The sequence below is a fragment of the Tenebrio molitor genome, chromosome X, assembly GCF_963966145.1.
Source record: "Tenebrio molitor chromosome X, icTenMoli1.1, whole genome shotgun sequence".
Taxonomy (NCBI): Eukaryota; Metazoa; Arthropoda; class Insecta; order Coleoptera; family Tenebrionidae; genus Tenebrio; species Tenebrio molitor.
The window spans coordinates 7,982,480-8,004,750 of record NC_091055.1 but is presented as its reverse complement, the minus strand read 5'-3'; the positions used below and the strand labels follow the sequence as shown (position 1 = coordinate 8,004,750).

The 22,271-nt window shown below is 37.0% G+C and overlaps 1 protein-coding gene across 3 annotated transcripts in view; it reads left to right on the top strand.

The window, feature by feature from the left end:
- The window catches only part of Gfrl (Glial cell line-derived neurotrophic family receptor-like), a 141,699-nt gene that overhangs the window by 31,527 nt on the left and 87,901 nt on the right, over nucleotides 1–22,271 (top strand). The window contains exon 1 of one of the 3 annotated variants that reach the window (XM_069061529.1): nucleotides 20,572–20,950. The exons of 1 other annotated variant lie outside the window; for it this stretch is intronic. In XM_069061529.1, coding sequence (XP_068917630.1) covers nucleotides 20,797–20,950 — 154 coding nt within the window. In that variant the 5' untranslated portion in view covers nucleotides 20,572–20,796. Of the gene's footprint in view, nucleotides 1–20,571; nucleotides 20,951–22,271 lie in introns of those variants that run through there. One more of the 3 variants, XM_069061531.1, reaches the window with a different exon arrangement.

Sequence of the window (22,271 nt, the reverse complement as noted above, 5' to 3'; positions counted from 1 at the left end):
AGCGGAACAATGGGTTGTTAAGCGCGTGATCTTTTGAATTTATTCGAACAAACCGTTCTGATCGATTTTAAATAAAATATTTGCGGCGATAATTGATCGACGCTAATTGGATTCAGAGTTTCTCAGTTTAATTGGGAAAAATTGTGTGAGAACATAACCGGTTTAACTATTGTTGTTCACTTGAAATACTTGAACACCGATAAAATCATTGTGAGAAACCAAATAACTAAAGAGAGAAATCTTCCCTCTAGGATATTATTTCGACTCCAACACAAGTTCCAACATAACTTTGTAACTTGGTTAATTTCTTATAAGTAAAACACTTAAATCCACTACGACTGTAATGTGCTTTATTCTTTAGGAGCCACTTTTGCCGTCGGCTAAAGTACGCTTTTGCATAGATCCTCGTCGATCTATGGAATAATTTAATGACCAGCTGAATAGATTTCGAGGTCGTTTTAAGGATTTACAAAAGAACGCTAGGACTTTATTAAAGAATGAACAACAATAGTTCTCCGCCGTATTATGAAAATCAATTTCTCCATTAATGATGCCATTGTGAGTGAAATACAAATAACAAAAGTAGTAATTTTGTATTTTGTGTATTGAAGCCGAATAAAGAAACGTGTTTCGTAAGCGTATCGGACCCACATCTGTACGTTTAATAATTTCGTAAGGACTGAATGGAGTCACCACTTTACCGTTAATCTTATTCCGAATCTTTGATTCGAGCCAACCTAAAACATTTCCCACATCCATTATTCGACTATATCAAAATGGAGTTTTAAGCTCAACGCCTGACACCACTTTTATTTTGACACGAACACGCCAAACCCACAAAGCTGAAGACCCAGGTGATAAGAAACACAAGGAATTGCTCGCGCTGACTCTGCAAAAGGTGAACCTACAAGCAAAGCATTAACTTGAACCTGGAACTATTATTTTAATTAGCTCGGTTGTAGCTAACCGTCTAATAAAAGCCCAATTATCGTGAGAACATTATAACTAATAGTAAATCATCTGCGATTTCACCGTTCCAAAATCTGTGATAGTTTTGTGTAATTGTGACATTACTGACGTTCCAGATGTGTACTAAATAATACGTTACGTTAATTACCTCGTAGCAGATGTACTAAATACAGAATTAGAAGAGGAAGACGTCGTTGAACTTGGAAAACAAATCTAACTGGTGTTGTTTTTTTGTTTTTATAAGGTCTGGTGCAACCTTAATTATTCAGAGGCATCCACTTAAGTTAAAGCAGTTCTTCTGTTTGAATTTGTGTGCGATACACAGAGTGATTGAGGAAAATTGACGTGACAACTGTGCGGATTTAATATGTAAAGAGGAAACGCCGATACATCGTTTTTCCCGATATTACATAGATAGCAAGACAAGTGAACACAGATTTGCGCTGACAGCATTGAAAATTGTTCGATGTCTAACTCAAATCCTTTAACAGGCACAAGTAGAAAAATCAGGATCGGCTTGATCCCTATCATTTTTAATAATTTTGTTGGGTTAGCCCGGCGCATCCGCCATTTTTCTCAAACAAAAAACAATCAATTTCTGACAGTTCATATAAATAAACTAGGTGGCGCGTGCGATCGATCAGTCGAAGAGCGACGTGTCGTATGCACTTTAATGAATTTATTTGCACTGGCGTAATGTGAAAATGTGGATGACCCGGGACCAGGTCCAAGAATTTGAATTGAATGTGGAAGTCGCAATTTTAGAGGATCCCGGAGCGTCGAGAAGAAACTACTTTTGATTAATGTATCTTCTCTTATTCCTTCGAGTCTCCATTTCGCTTGTTCTTGGTTCTTTTTAGGCGATGCCGTCGAGGCGAAATCGTTACGGAATGAAATGATATCGGCCATTTTTTATCTGAATTAATCAAAGGCCATTTTAAAAATTATTTTTCAGTTGCAGCCGAATTTTGGCGAAACATCAAAAAGCCAGTGAAATATTTAACGAAGGGACCGGCGAAATTACGCCGACGTTTAAAAAGCTGACTGAATTTTGGGGGTGCTTTTGAATTTTTTACAAGGCGTCAATTATTCACAAAAATTGCTAAGACTGTCTCGGCGGCCGTCCATCCTGGCCTTGTCAATGTTTTTAGTTCGATTGGTCGTCCGGCAGGGCGAAATTATGACCGGAACAATTGGTTTATCGCCGTATAAAATTCCGTCATGAGCGATGTAAATGTCGGTGGAAAACATTTTTCCGATGGAGTGAAACAAAACTAGCTCGAACGCGTAAAAGTGAAAATTGCGATCGATGGATGTAATATATAGCGAAAGTCATTCTGTAACACACAAACATACACGACTCTCCTAATCCTACATCAACATTTCTCATGTTGTAGAGAGGGCTCTTCTTGTTTCGAGCAGTCTTTAGAAGTTTGTATCGCGTGGAGACTCGGCCATTATTATATGTCTTGCGTTTATAGCGGGAATTATCTACTGAGCTTCCACATTACGAACAAACTTCTAAACTTCTTTTCTCCTGCTGGCCACTCTATATCTGTTTGCAAATTGGCGCCTTGCCGTGGTGCTAATGAGCCCCTCGAAAAACATCAAATTTATTCCATAATTCTGTCAGCATATCGATGAAGGATGGACGCGTGCGAAGCAGCCACTCTTAATTTGCATCAGCGGTTAGATAATTATTTGATTCCCGGCGGGATTGAATTTATGTATTTTTAATCGACATGTGGAGTCCAAAAAAGTTCTCTTTTATCTTCCACATGTTGTCAGAATAAAAGAAAATGTTCAAAAAAGCGCACCATGAAATTTCCACCGTTTCAAACGAAATCAGCGGAAAATTTTAATTCCATCAAAGCTTGCAGCTTGTTCGTGTTGATTATCAATTAAACGTTTCTCGAATATATTTTAAAATATATACCGACCCTCTCTACATTTACCCTCTCACCCGAAAAATGTTTACTTCTTCTACAACCCATTTATACGATTGTGATAGTCCCTGATGCGGCTGTATTGTCACCGCCATTTGGTTCTGACAACTCTTGCAACCTTTATGTTTTAAAAAACAAATAAATCAACGACAGATGTAGAAAACTTTATCAGAGTCATTCTAGTGAAATCTACAGCTAAAAAACTTTTTCACTTTTATGAACATAACTTCATAAAATGTTTTTTACGAGATACAAACCGTCGAATCTTTCCGGCAAAGCGGTACGAGAAGGATTTGAATTAATCTCTTATGAATCTTTCGGAGAAAATCGTTTTTATTAAAATAATAATCTCGTTCGTAATTCAACGTCAGATTAGTTCTTTGAATAATAAAAATTCTCCGTTCTCGACTTATTTGTGGTATTCGTTTCAACCTATTTGAGTTATTATCCGCATTTCTTTTGTGTATACTTCAATCTAATATGAACTGAAAAAACGTTTTATCGACATCCAAACCGCTTTGTTATTCTCTTTACATTAAAACAAAAGACCGATCTGCACCGATCGGAACTTTCACGCAACTTACTCAATCCTGAGATGACATCATCATTTTTGTGACAAACTAAACTTAATTCAAAATCCATTTAATTAAAATTGTCTGGCTTTCTACTCTATAGGCCATTTTTTTATTATAGTCCGATGAGCTTAGTCCGAATCAAGAAGTCGACATGACCTGCGTCTGCTTTCGACATTTGACAGCAGTGCATGGTTCTACCAATATTTGAACATTTATTTAGGCAACATGAGACAGATATCATAACAAATTTCAATTTTTAAGATTTTGAGTTGTGTTCTTTCGTTCTTTGTTGGTTTTTCTGCAAATTCATTCCTCCGTTTTAATTTTGTCTTCAGAACTCTTTTGGTAACTATTTACATATTTATCAACTTATCAACAGATTCAGTCATTCTTGATCACGTTGCATTTACATATCAACTAATAGGTCAGATATATTAAAAATTGTTGAAAACACCACCAAAACAACCACGTTTAGACTGTCTTTCTTTCTTCCTAGATTTTGTTTCGGCAACGCCATGAATTAGTTTACCCCCTTACCTGTTAACTTCCAGTCTTGCAAGTTTCCGCTCAATTCCAATATTATTTCTGCAATTTACAAAACCTGTAAATGAATGGCATCATACGGAGGACATTTCAAGCAAAATTAAACAAAATTATCGCAAATAATGTGGTTAAAACGTAACCTAAAAATTTGACGTCGCTAATGTAATAAACGTACAACTCGTGTCTTGCTCGAATCACATATGCTAAAGCGAGATGCATAGTGGGACACGCTTAATACAATACATACAAGAATTCAATAGTTTGTTTACATTATGTTGAAAAGAGAAAGCAATATGACAGTTGTTCTGCTTTTTAATTGATACATCGGACTCTAATTAAAAAATGGACTTTTTTTTAATAAACTGTGGTTTTTGCAACAGGTTTTTTGATGTTTTCCTGCGTTATTCGAACCGACACGAGTCTAATAGTATTAATTTCAATAAACGGAACAAACGTAATTTCTGCGTGAGTGTGTTTTTGTATAATATCCCCGTTCACTTCGAGCACTTAATTCTAGTTTAAATTTAATTGGTGCCACCTCTAGGTGAAGAAAATTGCCGGGACTTTAAATAGAACGAGTCCCTTGTCGCGTTTCCTTAATAATTTGTAAAATACGCGAATGATTGAACTTGGATGGTTAACTCCAGGTGTTGGCGTAAATCCCCGACAATGCGGTAGAATATTTTCGAACTGGGACAAAACTCAGAATTGCCTTCACGCTTTTAATCCGGTTTTTCCGGACAAAATCCGACATTATTACAAACCAACATCCACCACAATCTGTGTTAATGAAACATGTTTAATTGTAACCGCAGATCGGTGACGAATTTAAAAGTCATTGGGGAGATTTATGCAAATATTGTCGAAACGAAATTCGGAGTGTGTTCGTATTTACACGCTTCTGGCAAAGGAAAAAATAAAAATTTTGATGTGTCTGACAAATTAACGTGAGATTGCGACGACAGAAAGTGAGGCCTCGCTTACGAGTGAAAGCGAAAATTTATGTTATGGAAAAATGTCCAGTTTTGGATCCGTTTGGGACCTGTGTATAATTAAGAAGGGATGTGCCGCTGAACAGTCTCAGTTTCTTTCCCAGGGGGACAAATACATAGGCATTACAACTGCAGGTAATTTCTGCGATTCAGTAATCCTCTTAGGAATGTTCAAATTTGAGCTGAGCTTATCTAAAGGGAAATTCAGATACATTTTAGAATGAAAAAAGGCTAGAACGGACAGGTTATTGTTCCGGTGAGTCGACCAGAGATTTACAATTGGCGAGTAAATGAAAATTTCCCTTTAAAACCCATTTATCGATGATAACCGCTTAATTGGACGAGCGAGAGTTACTCTTTGACTTGTTATATTTTCTTATTTAATTGGGGGTTGGTACCGACATCCGATCCTACCCGGTACAATTAAAATTGGTCATAAATTAGAAAAAAATTAATTTTGAGGATGCCGTGTCCGCGCGAAAACGCAGATAAAAATTTAGTTTCAGTTGTGTAGAGAATGTGATTGGTAATACTGAGTTTAGTGCGTCGGAAACAATGGAGGCGGCCGTAAATAATGTTAAAGAGAAAATAAAGTGTATCAACGACCAGCAGTTTATAAAATGCGGACCTGTCTCGCCCGTTTATTTGTATAGTTTGCATGATTTATCGTATTTGCGAGGACGTCTTGCAATGAATTGTTAGCGTTTTTGATTTTTCAGAGTTTTTCTTGTTTTATGAAATACGGGGGACACGTATCCATGGCAACCCTCAAGTGTGAGATGTGATTTTGCATGCGGATGTTTTTCTGTCTGGACTGTACACTCGGAACTAAGAAATCCTTCTGCCGGCTCTGCTTTCCGCTTTCTCCGGAACATACTCTTATTTCTGCTTATGGTATATCCTATCACATATTTCAATTATATGGTTTCACCCCAATACGCCGCAAGAATTACATCCGAAAACTGCTGTCTCCTGAATTGTTTACACGCCGCAACAAATTGCGTAACACGAGTTTTACGTCCTCTCTGCTTTCTCTTTCTTATTCCGTTTAAACGGTTAATTCAATAAATACGCAATAAAAATTTCCCCTCTCGACATTAAATTTATTTATTAGACGCACACCACGTTCATAATCTCACCTTTTTTTATAAAAAATTAAAACTAATCGTTTTTATGCAACGTTTTCTCTATACTTTCTACTTAAAAATGTGATTTACCTTCGCTCGGGGTTGCTGCTTTTACCAAGTGGCTTTTTCTCACGCACGTTTAATTGTCCAAATTAACTGACACGCCATTCTCTTGGTGAATGTCCACGTACTATTGACTTAACTTGCTTTAATTTAACCGCATGCCATTCCTCATTCCTCAAGTCTATTCACAAATTAAATCGCCATCCGCAAGGGGCCATTACCTGTCCCTTGCGTTAACTTGGTTTATTATTAATTGCTCACTCACTCTACTGACGACGCCTATCTAGTTTAATTACTTTTGTCTAAACTCAATTTTAAAACTATACCACTCCACACCGCACACGTGGACATTTTCTAAAAGTGAAAAACTAATTAATCTGCAGTATTGGATAAATACCACTAGACATACAAATTATTGGAGCTTAGAAATATGTAGTAAAATTTTTATATTTATCATCCCGGAATCATGTACCTAAGTCGACATAAGTTGTGCCCAAATTTAGAAAATTCACAGAAAAGTTTCCGTAAGCTCTTCACAAAGTAGTGCTTCTAGAAGATAAGAAATTGATTCGATTTTTTTTACATAAATAAACCTTCAATCTACTCAAGAAAAGTCGATAGATTAAATCTCCGTGAAGTAAGTGAAACAGTTAGTTAGAAGTGATCAATAGAATTGGACAGCCTATTTGGCCATGAAAAACAAAGGCTGAGTCTTAGATCGATTCGTACGGGCTTTAATTGTTCGAATAAAATTAAGTCACATCTGTCAATGATATTTGTGTTTTTAACAGTATTTAAATTTTTGTGCAGCTTGTTGTTCGCGTGGTTTTAGTATTTTCGTGAGTGTACTGGTGAACTGGCGACACTGGCGTCAAATTCAAATTAATAACCTGAAAGCACACGACGATTACTTGGCACAACTTTTTCATTGTCTTATAAAAACCTTCTGCCCTTTTGTACATTGTAAGTTCTCGACCGTGTCGTTACAACCCGGTTAAGAACAAATAACTTTTGTTTACATACAGTGTCTCCATTTCTTTTCCTTTCATTCGTACATAAAGAAGAAGCAATTTCCACAGACAACAAAATATTTTTACCAACCAAATAAACGGAACATCTTCTCTTCTGTTAATGAAATTAATTGGTTTTAGCGCATAATCATCAAACAAAATTAACGTTGCGTTGCAATGTAAAGTAAAACAACGCCAAACGCGAAATTTCTCTGGATTAATTAAAAGTAGTTTCAATAATCAAATAGTCGTTGACAGATGTGATCAATTTTTTTGACAATTAAAGACTACATAAATCAGTCGATGCTACACTTTTTTGTGATGAACTGGGTTGACAAATCATTTTTATTATATGGTATCGAGCGTTCATAAAAATGTCTTACCCAGAAAGCCGTCGTTTTCTGTCTCTAGTTATAAAAAATTCTAAAAGAAACTATTTGTTTCCTGAAGAAATAAGGTTTGACATCTATGATTTGATGAAGCTACGTCATACGTCGATGGGGACATAAGCAACCAACAAGCTACTTGACCACAAGTTCTTTTGAACGCTCTATATATTGTGCGTTTTATTTAATTAGTTAAAAGAAGGTTTGTAACTGTAGAAGCAACAATTTAAAATGTTGGTTTCTTTTTCCGAAGATGATTTCTAAGAAAAAATTCTTCCTCTAGCTAAAAATTGTTGTTCCTAAATATGGGAAGCTTCCAGCTAATATTTAAATTTATTAGATGTAAAAGTGATAATACTATCGACTAGCTCAGCAGAAAATCGAAAAATTAAATAATAAATAAGAATTGAATATCTGGTCAACTTAACAAAGCTCTTAACGAGTGCGTTAGTGTATCGATATTTGCAATAATAGCAAATAATAATATTTTTGGGGAAAGTCTAGAATTTTAGTATTATGTATAGTGAATTATAAAATAAACATTTCCATTTATTTTCATTTTTAGTATTATGTATCGACTAAAAATTCATTATGAAATAACATTATTTCTAATAAACTCATGGATTTTTTTTTACAAGATGTCGTTTCGAAATGATCAGTGGGATCTCAGTCAAGTCCAATATTTCTCACAGTTTTAATCATACAGTCTAAAACATTACCAAGATTGTTGTTTGCATTACATTCAAAATTCGCGAATTCCGAATTCAGAGCGTTATAGGGGATCACTTCAGTAGTCCAAATATGGAAATTAAAAAAAAAATCGGGACTCCCCCCACAAAGATACATTGGTCTGAAGGTGCAAGCTTTGAACTGCGTTTTCTTCAAATACAGGCTGAAAACTTCAGTGTTTATTGTTATTTATGGTGTAGATGACTGTGGAAAATAATAACGTAAAACTATTTTTTGAAGAATAGATTTACTTTGAAGTACAAAAATCTTATTTTTTACGAGCTCCACTGGGTCCTTCCCTACCACGCTCTGAATTCGGAATTCGCCAATTTTGAAACACCCTGTACACATTTTTCTACTTAAGCTGCTTTTAATTACAAGTATGATTACTTGAAATAAAGATGTGCGATTAGACTGATAATTTGATGATTTTCTTTATTTAATTGGATGTACAAACATGTATCGAGCGTTCAGTTGAAAAGTTCATCAAGTAGCCTTTAAATTTTTCACAACATTATGAAGTAAGTATGTTTTAGAAGATCTGTGACAAAAATTAGGTTAGGACCACGTTAAGAAGTGACATTTTTTATTAAACGTATTTTATAGATATATAATGTGAGCGCCAGGTTATCAAAAAGGTTTATAGTTAGAGCAGGACATGTCTCTGGCTACATGTTTGGTAACATTGAAAATAAAACCTCTTAATTTAACAAGAGTCATAGCGATGCGTAATCTGTAAAATTTTAGGTTAGATGTGTTTTTTTTGATGTTAAACGCATTAAATGTACACCAAGACATTATTGCCTACGTTGTTAACAACCCAATTGCAAAGATGTAATCTTCGTGGATAATCTGCTGGCTTCAGTTCCTGCACTGCTATGACAGTAGGGATAAAGATGTAAATTCTTGTGTAACATTGTGTTTGTTGTTCCAACAGAGAAATTAATTTGCTGACTCAACTGTCAGATAGATGTTTTTGGCGCATTTATTAAATTGAAATTAAATTTAACTAAAGTTCAATTCCACACAAAACGAAACTCAACTCAAAAAAAAAACATTACACTGGCAAAACACAACTGACATCTGTCCCTTTTTTCACAAAAAAGTCATAGCCAACTTGACGAACTTTTCATTTGAACACCTGTTACAATATAAGAAAAAATACTTAGTTCTAGCTTAAAAAGTTCTGGGTATATTCACAGTACATGTTCCATAGAATGTTTGTTTATTTAAAACTTGATTTTTATTTTTATTTTTCATACTACGAGTACATATCAACAAGTTAAAGTCTCCTTATATTAATTCAAGTTAAAAACCTCCATTTTTGTCTAATGAAAGAAAAGAATAAAGACATTGAAGGTCAAGATGGAGTTTAAATCTTCATGTCTACTCTAACTTTCCAAAAGATTTTTCCATGTCCTTCCTGACGACTCTATTTCAGTGATCTTGGTGGCGAAACATCTGCCCTGCCCTATCATGGAAATCTGTTGAGATCTTTTAGATTCTTCATGATGTGAGGCTCAGTCAAAGAGGATTCATAGTAAAGTCAAGGTAGTTAGAACCACTGAGCAACTACTGATCAATTCCTCCTCATCATCAGAACCAAAATGAAATTCTTTTAGAGATTCGGTAGCTGGCAGGTCTTCTCCGTGGCCCCGAATGAATTTTTTCTTTGTAAAAATTCTATGCTGAAGTGGAGACACCACAGAAGAGTAACGAGATCTATTGTGTTTCTCCAGAATACTGGAAGAGCACAAAGCATAGAACAACCTTTGTTTCTGATCAATTTACAAGGTTGGTGCATGCTTTGCTCACCACCAATCTTCCATCCTAAGTAGCAGTGGTATTCTTGCCTTGCTAAAGGTGTGACACGTTTTAAAGTTGACAAATTCACTTCACAATAATATTTACACTATATAAACAATGATCATTTTAAGGAAATACACTCAAAACAATACATATAATACATTGAAAGCTATAAATGAGATTAATAGATTGAAACAAATCAATACAAACAGAGTTGCCAACCGATCTAGTCCAAGTTGAAAAATAGACATGCTTCAGAATGAATTACGTTTTGTTGTTGTTTACTTCAACATCGAAACTAGAGCGAAGTTTTAATTTTATAATTAGCAAAATACATACTTAGATGTTGTTGACCAGTCGATTTTTTTATATGGAGTATTATGTAGTCACACACATCATATACATTTTTACTGAAGTACTCACCGCCCAAAACAAAATATTTAATAATAATAATAATAATAATAACTTGTGTCGATATTTTAGACATTCATATTTAGCGAACTTGTGAAAATGTGTTAACGTGGGTTACACCACTGAATAGAGAACGTGTATGGTGAAAAAGAATGGAGGATAATGAGAAGAAGGATTTTGTTTTTTCCGCAAAATAAATAAGCTGTTAATGAATCCAGCAGATTTCGTAGTTAATTTAAATTGAATTGTTGAGTCTACAGTGGTTACCTGGCAGTGCATAAAGTGCCGCTGCCCGTGGCCATTTTTTCCTGGGCGAACGTTTCTAGCTCAGATATTTTGGTGTTGTTGATTTTTCAGGGGACATTATTTTTATGTGATTTATCGCGAACATGTTTTTATTTAAGTTAAAGGCGCCGTTAGTTGTCTCTGGCGAAAAGTTTCTTTGACACCTGGAGAGCTTCCTGCATGTAAAATGTGACGACAAAGTGCACGTGTATATTTGATTAAACGACAAACTAAGCGTAGTGCAGCATATCCGGGTTTGTATTTATTCAGTTTTCGTTAAAATGAATCGCGACATTCGAAGATATTTTGTCAAAAAAGCGGCAGAAGCAGCGCCCTGTTTAAAATTTAAAAGTTGAATTCGTCCCAAAGGGCATAAAAAATACCGGTGCGTTTTATTTACTCCGCGATTGAAATAAGATTTTAGCGAAACATATTTATCAAATAAAATCATCAAAGCTTCGCTGTGTTTCCGGTTTTCCAGGCTACGTTAAAGGACTATGGAATTTTGTTCGTTTTATTTAAATATTTCGTTTTATCTGGAGGTCTTGTATCATGCTGTAGCCGCGAGTATTAAATTTTAATCTGCGATGTTTAAGTACTTGTCCACGTAAAGGGATGATGTGAGGTTATTATTTAATACTTCACACTGTATGATGAATAATTAAATAAAGGGTTGCGCTGCGGAGGTTGCTAAAACAGAGAAATCAAGCGAATTTGTTGTTTGATGTTGTGTACTTAGATGATCTGCCTGATGCAAAGCGACTAGAGGGCCAAATTGTCGGCGAATCGTCTGCCAAATAGAGCGAAGAAAGTGTAAAAGAGAAATATTACAAACAGCACTGAACAACAGTAAATACTTTGCACGCGCCTCGAGAAAAACGAATAAAGTTGTAGCAAAAAAAGAGCATGGACTTTCGGAGGCGGCTTAGTTGCTTTATAAATACCAGCAGAATAATTCAGCTGTCAAGCCCAGGCATGCATTATAGTCGAAAGACAACAGGGCAAGTGCTAAAAGATATGCTCCACTTTGCCGGAGTTAGGGCTAAGGACAAACAGGGTCGAGATATTTATTTATATATGAATTCTTCTATTTCCGGCCTTATGCGCGCTGTTGGGATCTTGTTTAAATTTTAAACAGCTCGAATTTGATACGTACTAAGTAAATGTAAATTTATACATGAAACTACAAACGCATAAAAGGTAAATGTCCCAAATTACGACTCTGATACTTACACAATTCGCTTCCGTTACCTCGCGCTCATTACATTTTACCCACCATTCATACCCCGCTTTCACAACTCCTTTTATCCGGAAGATGTCCATCGGTTCGATTCAAAATTTTCGACATAATTCGAAAGAGTCGCAATTAGCGGCACCCAAACAAAACAAAAAACTTGTCGCGAAGCGGCTATTTGTCGTTAAGGCTCGTTCACATTAATCGATTAGCGAGCACTAATTAGCCAACCTACATAGGACGCAGAGCCAGACGTAATCGATGAATTACAGAGGGCGCGTTAAATTTTAAACAGCCGCTTCCACTGATCTAATCATTTTGTCGCCTTCATACTCTATTTTTCTCGAATCTCCCAAGAGACGCAAAATCTGTCCTGTCACACGACTCAACCGATTTTAAACGCAGAATAACCAATTCGACGTAAAAACAAGAAGAAATTCGACGCTCTATCCGCATCACCTGCGACACGATACGGGAAACAAATCCGTATCTGTGATTAGTTCACGCGATCGTTATCCTGCCGCACCTGTTAACCGCGTCAATTTTTACTTCTCTCGCACTACTAATAAATCGATGCAGCGTACTTATTTCAGTTTCAATTTTGGTTGGGAGGGATCGCAACTCTTGCCAGACATTAAATAGACAACCCTCGCTCGAACTTTGCGCCTTTTTGTTGTAATTTGATATTTTTATAAGGGCGACATGTGGAATAAAGTTTTCGTCTGTTCTCATATTCAAACAATTCATTTCTTTCAACACACGATTTTTTCCACCACTGGAAATCCTCAATTTCAGGAGTTGAGACGCGATTTTTCCACATTTGACGCAATACGTCATTAATTGGACAGATCGCAGATGGTTCTGTTCGATAGCAGGAACGAATCGTCCTGTCATTGTTCACCAGCAGAATTGTCACCTTTGCACTTCGTCATTTATGCCAATCCTAGAGGGAGAGTCCGAGTGTTGGCGAAAAAATTTTATCAGTAAACACAGCGACATGAATAATTACTGCAGCCGTAAATAATCCTCGCTCGGGTATTTGTTAATTTTATCGTGAGTTCTTTTTGTGTTTCACTCGATTCTCAAATAAAATTGTTGCTAAATGAGAATAAACGTCGCATCAGAAACGTCTTGACCTACATCGTGAAAGTGCGATAAGAATAGGAAATCAAGTTGAAATCTCTGCTTGTACAATCCCGGACGATGTTCTTTCGGAGTTTGCTAGTGACGTTAAAAATTTCATTTAAAAAACTTTGATAGTCCTGGACACGACGCGACGTGACGGATGTTTCGGTAGCCGAGAGGGCGGAGATCAACACGAGAAATTTTGCAAATCTCTGATCGTTACAATTTACGGAACTTTACAATCCACTGTTGCACCGGTAGTGACACCAACTTCTGACAGACGCAAGAAATCATATGACATGTTTCAACCATATAAGATAATTAAGCTTTCTAAGACAATGGCCCAACTTTAAGCTGTGATGTATTACGACAAACTGAATTAAAAAATCTGGTAATTGTTCACTTTAACTACTTCTGGAATTTTCGCGTTTTTTTTGGCTAGACAGCCTCAGGGCGTCCTCCTAGATCGTTTCCCACCATTCAAACCTTGTGCAAATGAATTTTCCTTACCCTTTAGTTATACTAAGACATTAGCGCGACCTTGACGCGACCTTGAAAGACAACAAGAGAGAAAAAAAAGGCATTTGCACAAACGATCTAGGAGGACGCCCTGAGGGTGTCTAGTCAGAAAAACGCGAAAATTCCAGAAGTAGTTAAAGTGAACAATTACCAAAAATCTTTTGACATTCTCATATCTGGAGGGTGACAGTTAATTTAGGAGCGAAAGTTTGAGAGCCGCCGAATGTTCCTGCTAGCACCCTATTCGTCACTGCTCATTATCGAGCATTTATCAAATTAAATTAGATAAATTGAACAGTCGTCAGTGCTTTGGAGACATTTCGTATTCAATAACTCCACTTAAAAAAGAATAATAATAAATATGTAACCGACCTGCATTCCGAGTAATAAATATCGATGAAACAGTTCAGAGATTTTATGTTTACGATTTCTTGCGCGCTGAAAATTCGCAGATGTGATGTTGCGAAATTTTAAAACTCCACCGTAAAAAGGTATTTGTAGCGGTAAGTCTTGTGTGTTATAAATTAAACAGACAAGAATATTTTTTGATAAAAGGTATCTAAAGTGCGTAATTCTGACAGTTCCTTTATGATAAATACTCAAAAGTAAATGTGTTCTTGACAATTAACAAATCATCCGGAGGGTAAATCAGCGGTTCTGCAACTGTCATTTCCACACTCACTTGGAGGCGCAGTAGACACGAGCCCCATCTGTTGATCGATAACTTTTAATTTTTACTCTTTCATATGTGGAATGAAAACAGATTTATGGATGTGGCTCACTCAAGACATGTATTTTTGTTGGATGCAACATGCAGGAAATATTTCAAAAAACATTGGGGAGGAAAGAAAGCTAGTTGTTTGGTGGTTAAAGTGTATCATTTTTATTTGGATCATTGTTAACAAATTCCTTGTGGTAGTCATTAAAGTGATATTTTATGGAGGCAATTTCAATGAAAAAAAAAAAAATACTTACGATATCTGGGGGAATCACTTCAACTTGGTAATTGACAAAAAAGGCGTTTATTAAAATTACTGGATTCGCCAATAGAAGAGAAACAACAAGAAACAAATACACTCACCAGACTTCCATTTGTTATCAGTGTCAGGTCTGAAAATTAGAAAATAAAACGGTTATTTTTCGAAGAAACTACTACCGTGTTCTTATTACCATTTTAAGATTTCCGAGGGTCGCTATTGCAGAATCAAATCCACCGAGAGCCACATAGTAATTTGCGTAAACCGCTCCAACACCCCACTAATGTGTAAATCGAAAAGGCAACCAAATCGTTTTGGTCGACTAGTCCTTTCTGAAAAATTATCAATAATTACATGTCAAAGGCAAGACATGAGAAGATCGCTGTTCAAACCGCAAATTGTTTTATAGAATTCACCCTTTGTGGACTTTTTAATCGTGTTGTTCGCGAACTGACACATTTAATTAAAACGAAATTGGGGAGTTTATAACCTTTCGGTGGGGGAGTATGGGGGATTGATGCGCCATTGTTGACTCACTTTGGGATCGTAGATGCATTTTATCGGCGTTATCGAGTCAGGTCTTGGGGATGTTTAAATTTGAATATTTATGCCGACGTGAATGGAGCAATAAGGCAAAACGCGCGCTCGTTGATTGTTCGGGGGTAATTCAATGCGGAGCTTAGAAGAGGAATTGTTTTTGGGGCAAAGCCGAAAAGGTGGCGACCGTATCGGTGACAGGGTCTAAACGGCGGCAATAATCCGTGACTAGAGAAAGGGCTTCGGCCGTATTTAGTGCTTTATTGGGGGACACTTTCGGACTTGCTGTAGTTAAGGCTAAACCTGTTATATCTTAGGATCCGTGATTGGTTCAGTACAAGTCCCGAACAAAAGAGCCACAATCGATAAATCTTGGTGGAGAGGTGAAGGCAATAGAACAGCCGCACCTCGCCGAAGGCCAGATCCGACTTTTCGGTCTTCTGGACGCACCCATCGACCCGAAGAGGAGTTGATAACGCGGAACAAAACAAATGACCGGTCCGTGGTCGGCAAGCGAGTAAATCTGAGCGACAATCTGTTCGACAGAAACACCCCCGGTCCGGTCACCGCCGCTGATTAAATCCATTAACCACCGAGGAGGCCGAGACCTTCAAGACGCCGACCCCAGTCCCGAAAATTAGATTCCAATTCGAAAACTTACCATCTCGACGGTTCTTCAAGGTGTGTCTTCCGGTCATCGGGAGCGGCCATCCTCTCACCACCACCGTCACCGCAACTTCTGGTCAGCGATGCGAATCAGATTTGGTTTAAATATGGCGTCGTGGTGACGTCACCAATTTTTAATCATTAACATGGCGTCTTCCCGAAGAAGTAGGGAAAGTAATCTTCAGGAAATTGTTTTAACAGGGATGATTTTCCTGCAAGATTTACTTAACTCGGCCGGTCTCCGCACCTAATTTTATGCATTTTTAATAATGCACCGTTCGGAAGAGCCTCTAGACTGACGCTCATTACACATTCACCCCGCATTGCCTAATTGTTCCGGCAACTTCCTGCCGAAAAAACGCACATTTCATACAAAGCGCAAATTAAGTCCGGAAAGTAGGCAGCTAAAAGCTTTTTCATACAGATTAGCCCTTCTGACCCCTAAACTGTATCGATACTAGATAATCCGATTTACCGCCTGGCACAAGCCGGACAAGCTCAGAATACGACGTCTTCCTATCACGCACTCGCTAAACCCTAGGCCCGATCACCCCAAATTCACCACCTGTATTTCCAATCATCAAACCAATAAACATTATTGTCTCATAGAGCGAGATTTCACTTTTGTTTGTTATTCCAGTCGACACCGCACTAATCACGACACGAATTGCTCACTTCTTCCCTTACACAAAATTTAAACTCATCCCTAACAAATCAATGAACAAAGGAATGCTGGCCACGGTCAAGCGGACAGCCACATTTTATTTAATTTCCACCAAAAAAAGGCGACTGTTCTGGATTATAGCGGCATCTGCCATCAACAACGTGTATATTATTCATCTGAACTAAATATTTATAAAGCATTTTCTTTCTTCTTTTTTTAATTGGTTTTAACTCAGCCGCTTAAAAGGATTCTGCACCACAAAAGCCACGTCATCCCTACAAACATGTAACATACACCAAATTGAATACTTGACTTTTCACAATTTTGAAACTGAAAAATACCTCAACTCGACAACACAAATACTAATTATTTTACTGTACTTAAATATTTTAAGTAAATATTTACGTGAATCTAAATAAGGAAAGCGTCCCTTAAACAAATTTCATTTAAAATTGCTATCAAAATTTACACCCTGTATATTCGTGTTGATAAGTGGATATTTAAGTGGATATTTTATGTGCTTAGTGTGGGTATTTTAATATTGTCATTAGAGGTGCACATTTCAATCGAGTTATTCAAACAAAGAAGTTAGCATTTTATTTTTATTTTTTTAACACCGGGTAAACAGTTTTTGATGAAACATTTTTAATTAAATGTAAATATTTAAAGAAAAAAAAATATATGAAAACTGCATTTTGTTGTTAATATTCCATCACAAAAATCCTTTTTAAATTTACGAACGGGGAAATATAAATTCGTTTTGTCAAGTTAATTATAACTTGTACATAAATACAACGCACTTCTGTATGCTCGACTCATATATACGTAGAGCGATTGCGTTTTGAAATACAGCAGCTACCTGTTAAATAACTCACTGCATACTTTGTCTGTGGGAAATTTCTTTCGTTTTTGAAGACACGATGAAGTTCTAGATCTGACGAAGATTATAATGATCGCTTGAAAAAGAAAAATTCGTGACAATAAAGCGACTCAGCATGGGATCATATTTAGATATTTTAACTATATAAGCATAGTGTTAGCAACTCTTGCATAGTTAACAGACTGGAATAGTTACAGGAGTTATGTTCGGCAAGATTCATTATGTCGTAATTCTCTTACTACACAAAGACTAAGTACAGTGCATCAAGAATATGGAAGGCAAAACTAAAAAGAAGTTGAGATTTGTTTCAACTAGCTGCCTACGGCGCAGGTGGAGCTTCATCTTATGAGATCGCACATAGCAGTGGCGACTCGTGACATTTTCATTTAAAAAGCTTTATATTTTTACCAGTACAAAGAGTATAAAGATTTTAAAACATGCTGTGGTCGGCAATATTCAGGAGTTCGCAGGTGAAAAGCACATATAACATATCATGCGTTCAAATGAAAACTTGGGTTGAGTAGGCGTTGACAAAAAATAAACGATTTGCAACAGGGTAAAGTTGAATTTCCCGCCGTTTGACACGAATGACATTTGTTTGTGTTTAATCGGCACATAATTGACATGGTTGTTTTTAGCAAAGGGGCAGATAGGAATCACTAGTTATTCTATTTTTAATGTGAAACATTGGAAAGAAAGAAGAAAACACAGAAAGATTTTTTGTTTATCAATTTTACGTTAGCTGTCAACATGCTCTAACTACAATTGTTAACTTACACTTTATAAAAGCAAAACAATTGACGGTTTTCAACGCCTTCCCAGCCCAGGATTCATTTGAACGCGCGATATAAGTATAAAACTATTAAAAATAATAAAAATACAGATTTACAAAAAAAAATTTTTATACTCCTCGAACTTCAAAGTTACGCAATCAGTGTCCTAAAACAAATAAAGGAAGAAATCGACAGCATCATTTTAAAATGTATTAATTGACATCTTTAATACACATTTTTTCGCTCAATTTTCTCAATACTGAAAAAAAAAATTATTAACGACAAAACTTAATGGCTAAGAAAATAAAAAAAATATATATACAGTGCGTTCGTAAAGTTCGGAATAAATTCCATAAAATTGTAAGTACATATTAATTTCTGAGAAAAATCGTCGAAGAGGTCAACTTTGTTTTTAAAAAGTGCATGTCTACAGTACGTTATTTAAGTTGACAGCTTGTCGTCTCCTAATAATGACGTCATCAATATTTTTTTTAAATGACAACCCTCACTTTTTTCATCTTTTTCTGGTACACTTTCTTAGTACTTAAACGACTAATGAAAAAAATTGATACCTTACATAACAATTCTTTTGAGAAAATGACAAATTTTACTTAAAAAATTTAACTTCATTTTTAATGTAAAAATTTTAATTGACCTCAGACAAAATCAAACAAACATCTCAGGTTAACAATAAAATTTAACGCAAATGTTGAAATTGCCTCCCGCCAACTATTTGGCACTCACCGAAACTTTGTACACTGCGCTCAATAATGTCAGGGCTTATTTGTTCCGTCTCAGTGCGAATTCTCTACCGCAAATTGTTCTAAATTGTTTGGTCTATTAAAATAAACCTTCCATTGTAACTAAATCTATTGAAAAAAAAATTTAAGTTAAAAATTAAATTAAATTTTTTGAAGTAAAATTTATCATTTTCTCAAAAAGATTGTTATGTAAGGTGTCAATTTTTTTCATTGATCGTTTAGCTAGTATGAAGGCGTACCAGAAAAATAAGAAAAAATGGGGGTTGTCATTTAAAAAAATTATTGATGACCTCATAATTAGATGACAAGCTGTCAATATAAGCAACGTACTGAACAATATGCACTTTTTAAAAACAAAGTTGACCTGTTCAAGGATTTTTCTCAGAAATTAATACTTACAGTTTTATCGAATTTATTCAGAACTTTACGCACGCATTGTATTTTTTATAGTGTGATGCATCATGGTAATTTATAATTTATATAATTTATAAAAATTAGATTTATACATTTTACTGTGACTTAGGGAATTGACAAGTTAATACGTTGCAATTTATTGTTACAAAATTCAAAAATGTGCACGTGGATAACTTCAAACTTCCATTTCCAATGTTAATAACTAGAATTGGCAAACTTTTAAACTAGAAGAAGTTTAGATGACTCTGTTTATTGAAGTATCAGAAAGAATACAAAAATGTATTCTCTATTTCTATTATTGTGTACGAAAATTGAAACTTTTGTGAATTACCCAAATACGGATATGCGTAAAGAGGAGAAATAAAGGTAACTTTCCGTTTCTTATTCTGATAATATGGACAAAATTTAACGACGATTTTGTATCAGAGAATGTTTTGAAGGAATGCAAAAATGGTGGATGAGCCGGGAAAACTAATATTTTTTTTCCAATTAAGTTTAAAAAACTTTCTTACGTGAAATATAAAACGAGCTTTAGGATCCATGTAACTTAACAAAGCGCGGTCAAAAATGACAAATTATATTAATGAACGTAATTGTATATTCGAGTGTAGTCATTTAATTTTGTGCGATGTTTGTTTTTTTTTCGTTTGTCGTTCGAAACCGCCACTGGTGTATAGTGTGTAAAAATAAAGTATAAAGAGCGTTCGTGGATTAGATTATGAAGAATTTTGTTTAAAGCGATGCGAACAGAACGGTGTTTAGCATATCGTGTCGATAACGGCGCAGTTAAGATAAAAATTTCGTTAGTTGTAATCGACATGATCCCCGATGAGGAGATTGGATTATTGGAAGATGTAATTCCGTGAGTATGTAAGGGCCGAGTAGGGTGCTCAGAAAGGATGAAGGGCATTCGGCTGAAATAAAGGGCGGATGGCGTATGGTCGTGAAGACGAGATTAAAGACGGAAATCGCAAATCGGTGCACGACGTCGTTAAACACGTGCTCGGCAAGTTTGACGACTCGACGTAGTTGCAGGAAGTGAATCAAAATTTACGATCGACGGTCGATTAAGCCGGCGATCTATGATCTATGGGGGTGGTTTGCGATCCGTCAATGGGTCGGTAATCCCGAGCCGTCAGTGCCGATTTGAATGCAAGATGGATGTAGTAAGTTGGGGCAGTGGACGCGGGGCGGGTGCGCGGCCGGCCGCCTAGAACGCCGCCACCGACCTCGTGGCGTCGCGGCGCAAGGCGCACTGTTCAATGTTTCCAGTGCACGCTGCGGCCTCACTGTTTCCTCGAACTTTTGCGTGGACGGTGGTGTCTGGTGTGTGCTCGACGCTCGCTTCTCCACTCGTTCCGGGGGCAGCGGGATGTGACCGGCCTCGGCGGCGACCTCGATGGTATGTGCGGCGCTGGGGTCTTCCTCTGGCTGCTGGCCGCGGTGGGCCGGGTGCTCTGCAGCGAGTTCCCCGAGCGCGAGTGCTGTGATCTGCCGCCGCCGCAGCCGACGGCCCTCGCCAGCTCCTCGACGACGGCGGCCTCCACCGCACGCCCAGGTGAGCCCCATCCGTCACAATTACTCCGTCCATCCGTCTTCCCTCGACCATCGTTGAATCGCCGGCACGCGGCGCCTCTTCGGCGACGCCGTCTTGCCCGAATTCGCCGCTTTAACCGGCGTCGATAGCCCCATGCATCTTAAATGAACATGCAACATTTATGAAATGCCGTCGATGACTGACGACCGACGGCCCTCCGCCTCCCCCGCCTTCATTAACGATCGACATCGATCCTCCGGCTCTAAATCATTCACCACTCATAATCTCCGCGTAGGATGCAACGTCACATTGACGACACCACGTGCGACCCTCGCCTCGTTTTATAATCTTAACCACCTCGACTGGCCGCCCCATCCGAGTAAACAAAAAATCCATAAATCGTTTGTTCAACAGAACGGTTCGGCTCCTGGCAAATTCTATTTTCCGATCACATCCAACGATATAATTGACAGGAAAAATCGTTTTTATATATAAATACATGTAGATAACGCACGCAGCGAACATGTCGCAACTTCCGGACTATTTGTTTTTATTCCGCCTGAAATTGAATACAATATGAGCTTTATCGAGTCAAGAAATCTGATACTGTACCACCCGCCAGAATTCAGATTACGGCCGGTGCACTCTACTGGCATTTCTATATAAAAACTTAGAAATTCTTGAATAAAATTTCCGAATCGTCTCGAAAACAGTTTCTCAACTAAGTTATCAAGCGGGGGAACATATTTCTTTTATTCAAATATTCAAGGTATAAGTCACGAGCCGCCCGCCACTACTTCTTTGTGCTCACCAGACACTTCTTCGCCTCGTCGCTAATCTTCTTACTACACCAAATCGCGGTCATCGACAAAATCACGATAATCGGATAATGACCACCACATTTTCTACCGACTCAAAAATCAAAGAACAATTTTGCCACATTTAATTTAATAAATGAGGGAGATCTTGTGTATTTAGTGCGGTGTCTTATGTTCAAAATTCCTTAGAAGCGGCGACGACCCCAAATAAATTTTCACATTCCCATTTGCGTATTGTCAAGCAACAGGTACGTAATTTGCAATACAATTTAGAAGCGGTTAATTTTTTAGTTTTAGATTTGATTTAACCCTCGGTTAATGAATAGCCCTGTGAGCGCCGTATTAATATAAAAATGGCACGTGCTGGGTTCGAATCAGCGATAATCTATAGGTTATTAATCGATGTAAATTAGAAGGGCACAATGAGGTCCTGTCGTGTGAATACCCGGCAGTCCACTCTGTATAGTTTATTGACAGATGTGCACAATTCAATGAATTTTCTCCCTTTTTCGGTTAAATGGGTT